This window comes from Alligator sinensis, unplaced genomic scaffold (assembly GCF_000455745.1).
Source record: "Alligator sinensis unplaced genomic scaffold, ASM45574v1 scaffold1801_1, whole genome shotgun sequence".
NCBI classification, from domain to species: Eukaryota; Metazoa; Chordata; order Crocodylia; family Alligatoridae; genus Alligator; species Alligator sinensis.
This window is the reverse complement of record NW_005842608.1, coordinates 402,639-412,761: the sequence shown is the minus strand read 5'-3', so window position 1 is coordinate 412,761 and position 10,123 is coordinate 402,639. Positions and strand designations below refer to the sequence as shown.

The 10,123-nt window shown below is 44.3% G+C and overlaps 1 protein-coding gene across 1 annotated transcript in view; it reads left to right on the top strand.

The window, feature by feature from the left end:
* ULK2 (unc-51 like autophagy activating kinase 2) overlaps positions 1-10,123 on the top strand; it is a 49,799-nt gene that overhangs the window by 23,129 nt on the left and 16,547 nt on the right. Inside the window, exons 10-15 of the mRNA XM_025214836.1 lie at positions 2,021-2,071; positions 2,463-2,551; positions 2,957-3,128; positions 3,965-4,025; positions 4,292-4,384; positions 9,982-10,119. Of these exons, the coding sequence (XP_025070621.1) occupies positions 2,021-2,071; positions 2,463-2,551; positions 2,957-3,128; positions 3,965-4,025; positions 4,292-4,384; positions 9,982-10,119 (604 nt within the window). The remainder of the gene's footprint in view (positions 1-2,020; positions 2,072-2,462; positions 2,552-2,956; positions 3,129-3,964; positions 4,026-4,291; positions 4,385-9,981; positions 10,120-10,123) is intronic.

Here is a 10,123-nt window from a genome sequence, read left to right as displayed (position 1 = left end):
ATTCCTGCTAATGGGGGAGCTTTTTTATATGTACAGAGGTAATGTTTTGAAGTGGAGAGAACTGGAGAAATGACCTCTTGACCATGTGTTCCTGGATAGATCTGTATGCTTTTATTCATTGCAGCTACTACATTTACTGTAGCTCCTAATAGACGTTAACCCTGAGACATCTTAAAAGTAGTTAATCAAAATGAACAGTGTTGTAGTATAACTCTTTGTTCAGGCAGTTTTCCAACATGGGTGGTCTATCCTTCTATCAGTTAAAAGGTGACTACTTTCAAAGGAGAGACGGCTGATTTCCTAGTAAGTTGTTTGGTTGGGTTTTTTTGCATAGTTGGGCCCATAACAGATGCTTGGATTTGGGTAGAATGCCCCCATGCCACACGGACTTTCAGGAGAAGCTGACCTGTAACATTACGCGAGTCCGCTCAGAAAACCCATCACAAATGTGGACTCTATTGGAAAATAAATAGTAAGCACTGCACAGCCAGCCTACAGCACAAAAACGCAAAGCTTTTGTCCAGTTAGGTACATGGATACGATACGTCATTGAATTGCTTAATGAAATACTGATAGTATTAGCCAAACTGAACATGTCTTTGGCTGTTGCCCAACTCCTCACTTTGACATAATTTTTGGTGGAGGGTGGACTTGGGGCTACATAACTTTGGCAGGGGAATTATTTCTAAAAGTGGATATGGAAATGGATTTGGAGGTCTGAAGGAATGGGAGGGTATTTTTTCCACTGGTGCTTTTATCAGAGGACTGCCGAGTGTTTGGTGCAGCAGCATTTCCATGTGCTGAGAGCAGATTCTTTCCCAGCTCACCAGCCACCGAGGAAGGACTGGGAGGGGAGGGAAGGCTGCATGAAATTCAACAAGAGCGATTAGCCACGTGAATGAAAAGGAGAGACGATTGGGAATGTTTGTGGTTTTTGTTAAAGAGTAAATGGCATTTAAAAGCCTTCTTATCTCCCGACTGGAGTGGAACAGCAGGTGTTGTACACAAGCTTGGGAACACCTGATCCTCATGAAAAGTTAATGGTTGTATTGCCAGTGTGTTATAGCTGAGCTTACAGCCTTCCATCAGATGGTTGAAGAAATTGCTGTTGCAAGAAGAAAGAAGGCCTCTGCAGCCCTGAGGATTCCTGGGGCTCTCCCGTTTGCTTATGCTCCATGAATAGGGTCATATTTTTCCGCTGCTCTTAGGCTTCAAAAACATACAAAGAACTGTGACTGCCTTCCGTAGTCTTTTGGTTTCCCTGCCTGATTTGGCCGATTGGTGTCTTCTCAAAATATGAAACGCTCTGTGCAAACTGTTACCCAACTGGGTGTGCCAACTCAGTTAAGTGCATCTTGGCTTACTTGGTTGCTCTCAACAAATGCAAATGTTTCTGTTATTGAAGCAATAATCAGTGAATTGCTCCAATTAACTGAACAAATTGTTCATGAAACTTAATTCTGCTGTAAGCTGTGGAACCAGCTGCAAAGACGGCATGTTCTGCCCATTGGGAAGGGAAAGTGCCTCATGCTGCTCTTCTGTAATCTGCTTTGGGCAGCAAAAGGCTGGTTGCTTGATTCGATCCTTAGTCGCAATACTAGGAATTGTAGGTGACAACGTGTGGAAGTGCACAAGATGAAATATGCTTAAGATGCTGATGAGCAAGCTAGAGTGGTGCACTTTAGGTGGTGGCGATTACAGAAACCCTTGTCTAGTAGTAAGGGGAAAACAGTAGCACTTCTTTATTCATAATCCTAAAATTGAGTTATAAGACGTCCCTTAGACATCCAGTCGGACTCTCTGTGCTAACTGATGCTATCAAGTGATGGACTGTATGTTCTTTCCAAGCACAGTACCACTCACAACACAGAAGGCTTTAATCTTTCACAAGCTCTTTGCTCTCTAGATATGAAGTATTGATTCAGTAGGAGACAACTGCTTATTGCATCGCATGCTACACTGCGGATTCTGACATAGTTTGCTGGTTAACCCATGTCTGCGATTGTTGCTTGCTTTGCAGAAGCGTTCTTCAACCACCCTTTCCTGGATCAGGTTTCAACAGTCAAAAAGTGTAAGTAATAGCATCTTTCCGTGTATCTGAGTTAAAAGATAGCATTTTAGAACAGATGAGATTAGTAGGTATCATACACTATTTTATGAAGCATTTTCCAAAGATCAGTAATCATCATGCTTCACGGTTAGTCAAAGAAAGGTTAAATCCTTTGTGTGCTGCTCAGCTGAAGTGTAGTTACCATTTGCACAGCACAGAGGCATTTCTTCTGAGCATACATGGCTGTATAAGTGCATTTGCCAAGGGTATGCACTGTACTTGCAAGCTCTGCAGGGGTTTATGAATAAAAAAGTGGCAAGGAAATCACTGCAGCGTCAGTTCATTTGTTTGAAACTTTTTCAGCTTTTCAAAAGGTCAGTCCCCCTCTTCCCTTTTTCTTTGCCTCCTCCAGCCTGTCCTGTGCCAGTGCCCACATATGCAGGCTCGGTCTCGGGGAGTTCCTGTGGTAGTTCTCCACTATGCCGTTTTGCATCTCCTCCAGTAAGTTCTCTGTTTTTGCAAAATGACCTTAGTAGGAAATGTTTCCATTTGCTGCTGTTTGCGTACAGAAAATGTTGAACCTTCTTGCATGCATAATTTTAACTGTGACCGTCTAAGCAGTTACTTAAAGACAGCAGATTAAGCACTACTGGGGTCTTTGGATGCAGCAGTATATATAATCTGTACAAATTTAAGTTGTATAGATGCTTGGTGATATGCAGTCACTTTGCAGCTAATATTACAGTGGCTATTCAAGTGAGACTATTTATTAGGATTTTAGAGAATGTTTAAAACCTGAAATGCCTATGTTTTACAAGTTATGCATGGGATGGTCCTGACCTTTTATCTACAGAGATTGCCTACATCCTGGACTGGTTACGTTTATGGCTTTTCTTTTTTCTTCAGTCCCTGCCAGACATGCAGCATATTCAGGAAGACAATTTATCTTCCCCGCCACTGGGTCCTCCTAACTATCTTCAGGTGTCCAAGGATTCTGCCAGCACCAGTAGCAAGAACTCATCTTGTGACACGGATGATTTTGTCCTGGTTCCACATAACATCTCTTCTGACCACTCCTGTAAGACTCTTTCATGCGCTTCAGGGCACTTCCCATTTCCTCTAAAATATCTTTAGCCTATTGTTGGTTGGTCTCATTTCCTCCAATTTCTCTTTATTTACACTGATCTCTGCTCTTGAATGTTCCTTGCAAAATGTGCTTACTTGACACAGTGAAGGCTCTTGGTTTAAAAGGAGTCAGTTTTAGGTAGCTTCAGAAGCACAAAGATTTAGTATGCAAATATCCTAGCATCCTTCTAGCTTTTCTTCAGTGGAACAAATAAAAATGGTAAAAGTTCTGATGGGGCTATTAAATCATGTGACAATGTAGTCATTTGATTCATGGGAAAAACTGATGTATTATCCAATTGAAAAATAAGTCCGTTTGCTAAACAAAGCAGTTGCTTGTAGGCCAACTAAACATTTCTGGTTAAACTTGAAGATACCAGTTTCTTGCCTTCCTCTGCCTGTTCCCATGTGTTATGTAAAGTTAGGGAAAAGCTGGGCTTCATAACTGTACAGTTTCATGCAACACTTCTTGTTTACAGTGCTATTCAGAAAAGCTTAATAAAGTGTAAATTTTACTAAACGTTTTGGTTTTTTTTTGTTTTTTTTTTATCAGTTGCTTTCTCCATGCCACTAAAAACTTTTGTGCTACGTGTTTGGCTATATTAAGTCATTTTATACTCTGAGGAATTTTTGCAGACCAGTGTTGTAGCTGTCATAGTGCTGGTATAATGTAACACACGCACGTGAAGCATAATGCTAAAGGGATTATATAACATTATTGCTGATGTTTTTTCCGGGCTTGATTGAATTATGTAAATTTTGATTTGTTCACTTTGCCTCTTCCTGTAGATGATATGCCGTTGGGAGCAGCTGGCAGACGGGCTTCAAGCGAGTTCTTGATGTGTGGAGGGTATGTGTTGGGCTTTATCCAAAAAAGTTTTCTGTTTATAAATCGATACTTTTGTGCAGCTGTAGAGGTAGCTGTTGAGTCTTGGCGGTGACTGGTTTAATTTTACGTTGCTAAGTGGGGGCTCTTCACTGTGAGGTCCACGTGCCAGGCTGAACTCATTTGGAATATGTAAACAGCTTGAGATCAACAAGCTTCAGATCTAAACAGATGTCTCTGTGGAGCTTTCTTTTTATTTTGTGACTGTCTGTACCTTCTTGTTTTAACAGTCAGTCACCGTTAACCATTTCCGGAAGCTCGGGAACCTTACAGAAACCATCCTCAAACTCCTCTCGAAGTAGTTCTTCTAGTTCAGCTAACAGGTATGTTCTGTAGTTTTTTCCCATTTTTTTTTTTTTCATAACTTCACTACTGCCCGAGGTGTTTTTGTTTCTTGGGAAACGCTTATGGTACTAAGTAGTATTGCTCTCCCGGACTTACTGGCCTGATCTTCAGCTGTGGTTTTTGTGGGTGAAGGTGATTCAGCTAAATTTTGGCTCAGATGTACCAAATTAGATTTTCTCAAGGAAAGGAAATGTGTTTGGCTTTTGGTTGGCTTTGAAGTTTACTGGCAGTGTTAAGTGTATAGGTGGGGGCCTCCAGAAAAGGGGTCATGTCTATTTTAGTATTCTGAACTATGTCCTTCTGTCCTCCAGTGAAAGAGTTGCGGTATTAAATAGGGGTGCACCGATACAGATTTTTTTGGGGACTGATTACCGCTGGCTGTTTTTTAACAAGCCATATTGGCCGGTACCAATCCAATTCTGATATGCAGCCAGGGAGCATGGAGAGTGGCGTCCAGCTGGTAAGTCTGTTGTGGGGGAAGGCAGATTGAGGCCCCCATGGTGAGGAAGGGAGTGGGGCAGGGGCAGGTGCTGCCCAGCTGGGGTAAAGTGCAGAACAGAGCTGCGAGCGGCTCGTCCAAGGAGAATGGGGGGGGCTCCCACTGCTATGTGCACCCTGGGAGGGCATGGGGGGGCATGTGCCCCTGGATCTGTGTGCAGGGCGAGGGCTGGCTGCCACTATTGTTTGTGGCCAGGGTGGCCCTGAGCTGTGCTCGGGCTGGGTGGCAGTGGGGGGGGGCTGCAGCCACCCCAAAGTTCACCATAGTCCCTCCTATTGGCTCCTCTTCCAGCACTACCCCAGCCCACAGCAGCAGCAGCCTGCCCCCCACACCCCTTCCCTCACAACAGACTTACCAGCTGAACCCAGCTGCTCTCTACGTTGCTGGGCTGTGCTACTCGCCGCCTGCGTGCTGCGCTGCCACTGCACAAATGCATGGGGCATTTATCGGCCACATCGGCCAAAAAACCCCCAATTGCTGATGCTATCACTTTTTTTTCCTTGCATCGGTGCCGATCCAATATGGGACTGATGTATCGCTGTACCTCTAGTATTAAATACCTTCTTCATAACTGAATTACTGTATCTGTAGTAGTTTAACATTTAAACCGGCACGATAGCTGAGTGGTTTTCAGCCCTACTGGAGTAGCAGAGCCTAATGGTCATTGATCCAGAATTAAGTTTCTTCTTATGTCTAGGAAATCTGGTATGTTGAGTAGCCATCTGCAAGGCGATGGTGGTGCAGTGCCTTATTCTGCATGCGGAGTGCCACATTGCAGCACACCTGACTTGAAATGTTCAAAGCGTTGTTTTCTGAACAGAGCTGAACACAAAGCTCCTAATAGAGCTTGTGATGTGACACTGATAAGTGGCGATTGATTTGTGTATTTGATGATACTGAGAAAATACAGGGGTGTTGCCCTTCTGTTTTAAATTGTTCATTCAACATCTAAAGAGAGAGATTTAAATTGTTTGATGAAATGATGCATTTCTTAAACCTTTTCTGCTACAGGAGAAAATGGATGACTGGCCAAAAAGGGACTGCAGAGATTTTGTTGGCTTTTTTTTCTTGGTTTATGCAAATATTACAGAAAGATGTGTCAGCACTTTTGTTTAGCAGTGTGTGCCATAAGAAGAAAAGTTTTGTCATTTTCTGCTGATCAAAAAAAGGAGTTTGCAAAATCTGCTTAATGGGGCTTATTAATAAGGTTTATACCTCACCCTGTGCATTTTATGGGCAGATAACCAAAACAACTGATCCCTTTTAGAAATCTCCTTTGGTTCTCAGTTGCCTTTTATGCAGCATGTGGTTAAATAGATTATAGTTTTTGGAGTATAAAAGTTTATTATTTGTAGATCTTATGAAAAGCACAATTCCAGTGCGTGCATTTCTGTATGGAAGCCAAATATTCAGTTGGGGACTGGCGTATGTTGTTCTAGCTGCAGACTCTTATTACAATTATTTAATTTTAGCTATTCCTTGAACAAATTTTGAATTGCCTACATCTGGTTACTCTGGATGTGATTTTAGAGGGGGCAAAAAAAGGAGGGTGAAGGTATTTTGGTTCTCTATAACTCCAGGCTGTAAGGTGATTGCTTTGTTTTTTCCAGCTGGCCACATGGAAAAATGAACCTTTTTCTGTTGAGCTAGTTGAATTCCATTGTACTACACCATTTGAATCATGACCAGGGTTGGGCTTTGCAGAGAGAGGTGAAGAGGTCACTATTCAGACTCTACCTGAAAGAGCTGTATGTTTCTGCTGTGAAATTATCTGCAAGGAGGTAATCCTAGTGGTGGCTTTATTAAGCTTTGTAGTTAACATTTCATGAGATCTGGGAGAGGCAGCTGACTCTTAGGGCCAATGCAGAACATGCACCATACTGCCCATGGTAAGCATGTGCAGAGTTCATTTTGCAGGGTTTGGAGGAAGAAGTCTCCTAGTCCAGAAGTATGACCCGAGGTACCTAGAGAGCCATTATACTACCTTATTACAGCTTTAATACCAATTGCTCCCTTGTGCAGGGAGTTCAGACCTGTGCGGCTGTATTTGTGGGGCATCCATTTCTGGCTTTGCCCCCAGCAGGCTATCGGATGTGTTTGTATTGGGTCTGCCTGCACGACCACGTCACTTTGTGGAAGGTTTAGGGTTTTCCAGTGCAGTATGTGGACCTTGGAGCTGCAGTTTCATCCCGTCTTTGGGCAGACTCGCCACTGCATCCAGTGAGGTTCAGAACCTTTTTTTCTTCCAAGCTGAGAAACTTTAAGTGTGGGTTTAAATTTGCCCAAGGCGATGAGACTGCTGGAAAAGTGCTGATGGGGTTTTGCCCAAAGCTGCTTTTCCAACTCCTGAATTACCCAGGCATATCTAGTCACTGGATAGCAGCCGAAGCATGCGCTGTTTCCTTTTGCAAAGGAGGCACTGTTCCTTGCGGGGGTTACTGACCACGTTATATAGGAGAAACTTATTTTTCACAACACCCCTGCCTTTTTTGTCTTGCTGCATTAGAGTTAAGCAGATTGTGAGATGCTTAAATCATGACTGACTGGAAAAACAGAACTGTCCAAGGAAATGGGCTTTTTACATAATGGAATGGCAGGGTAATGAACAATGCTGATAAAAACAAAATTGGGAATCAATAGGATTGTAGTTTTGCAGAGGGTGCTGCGACTGTCCATTTCTTTGGGTTTTAGCAGGGTGGGAAGAAAATCTGCTATTTGTTTCCCCCATCACTTTAGTGTCTTCCCTAGAGAGGGTGAAGTTCTTCTTGAATAATTGATGACTTGGCAACTCTCCCTCTTGCAGCTCTCTGCTTTCTGTAGTATCCCTGGGCTGTTGTTCAGTTTTGTCGGTGAACCTGTCTTCCAGGTAGCTTTCTGCAGGTCCGTGGAGGAGGGTATCACAGGCTTGGAAGGTGGATGGGGGAATACTCCAAACTGAGCTATGGAGAGGGCTATCTGGAAAATGAAAATAGCTCTGCCTCCCTTGAAACTGGCAATTTCGGGAGACGGCTTTCCCTCCTTGTGCCCTTTATTGCTACTCTCCTCATTCCTTGACCCATATCATGGCCTATTCCTTTCTTATTCCTCTCTCTTGATTAACCCCACCTCGTCATTCTTGCTCTGCCCCAGAGTACTCCCCTATTGCTCCCCGTGGCTTTACTGACTGTCCAGAGCAGGGCTTTGCTTCTGCATGACTGGGGCCAGGTAGGCTTGAGCTGACCTGTGCAAGTGCGGTGGAGCCCAGCATGTCGTGCTTGTTTGGGGGTGCGCAGAAGAGTCCTAGGCAGCTCAGTGGGGAGTGCTCAGAGGACCTGGGTTCTAGTCCCACCTCGGGCTGTCTGCTTAGGTGACCATTGGCAAGTCACTTTAACACCCCATGCCTCAATTTCCCCATCCGTAAAATGGGGATATTAGGTTGGTTCTGAACTCCTTTGTAAAACTGCTGAAATTTAGCTCTGCATATGAGCCAGGCATTCTTCTTACAATCCCTACTTGCCATATCCACAGGGAATCTCTCCTCCAGGTTTCTTTAGCTGGCTTCTGAAGAACAGCAACCAAAAGGAGGCAGAATTAGTATCAGTATTAGGGGAAATTGCTAGTTACCTAGTTCTGTGGCGCATAATACTCCCAGAGGACTTTTATATTTGGAGGAAAAAAATGTGAAAAGCCTAGATCCATAAAGAGCAGGACTGTTGCTGTGGTAAGAGAGTTAGCCCAAGTGGTTCAAACTGCAAATTATGGCTGCCTGCTGGGGCATACATCTCAGTTGCTCCAGCAACAATATTTGCTTTTTTCTTTTTCTTTTTTCCTCCTTTGTGCTTGGTTTGGTTTGATTTAGAAGAGTTCAGTGCAGCATGAGATCCATTAGTACTTCATCAGTACTTCTTTCGGGCAGGGAGATCGGAGGGGGAAGGGTGCGAGGTAACCCTCAAGATGCCACGTTGAATTTGGTGCATATGAGCAGTTTAAACATCCGGGCACATTTTATACAGTAGCCAGAAGTAGAAGGGGGTAGATTCCTTGGAAAGCCACAGGGGTCAGGGAGCAGACAGCAGCAGAGGCAGAAAAGATGTTATCGGAGGGGACCAGCGACTCCGACTGGTTTTATTTTTACAAAGAGAAGATAATTGCAAAAGGGTGTGTGTATGTGTTCACAATTTGCCCTTGGTCTGAACAGTAGATAAATTATTGATCAGTTTGTAATGAACAGATTTGACCGTGTTGTAATTCCGGTCACGTTGCTCTTTGTGTTGGACACAGAGGTTTTTAAGAATGTATCGAATAGTTTTTATTGCGCTCCTTCAGAGGAATTATAAATCCTTCAACCATTTTTTCTGGGATTGCAGCTCTGAGAAGCCAGGTAGGAAAACTTGGACTTCCTCAAAGGAATCCTTCCCTTTCAAATTCTGCACACAGGTGGCAGTCGTATTTATTTGCAAGTGGGCGGCTGGTTACATGCTAATTGCTCTGGAGAAAGTTGCTCCGTTTTCCAAACGGACATTGAGAAATCCCTTGGGTCACTGACCCTGGCTAGGTGAAGTAATCTGCAGGTTGCTGATCTGGCTTTGTGTTCAGGTGTGTTGTGGCCGCAGATTATGTAATGGTTTTTTTGTTCCAAACTCACCAGGTCTCCCGGGAGATCTGCCTGTGCCTTAGCGGCTCTTGTAAACATTCCTGTCCACCCCGCGCTTGAACTTCCTGTTCTTTAAGCAGCGCGTTTTCCTAGAACTACCTTGTTTTGAAACGTTGTGAACAGAGCAGTGTGACCGGGAGGACGGGAGTCCTGCTCCTCTCTAAGCTTTGTGTCCCGTGATGGATCCTTTTTAGTTTTCTGCCTCATTATCCACTCTCCCTCTGAATGCCAGTGTCGGAGCAGGGCATCGCTGGCAACAGCTCTCGGTCTGGCTGCATGTGTGTGAGAGAGAGCCAGGCTTGGAGGAGCCGCAGCTCGTATTTCATGCAGACTGCAAAACTGCAGCTTGTTTCTGGGACTCTTCTTTAACTGTCAATGATGGTGATTAGCGAGAGAGTCGCTTACTGGCACTTGTTTCCTGACTCGGTACCTTCCTGCTCCAGGCAGTGTCAGCTGTCAGCGTCCCCCCGCAGCGAAACGGCACCGATTCCCGTTCCCACGCAGTTACGGAATTACCAGCGCATAGAACAGAACCTCACGTCGACTGCCAGCCCCGTTTCAAATCCCCATGGATCACCAAGGTCA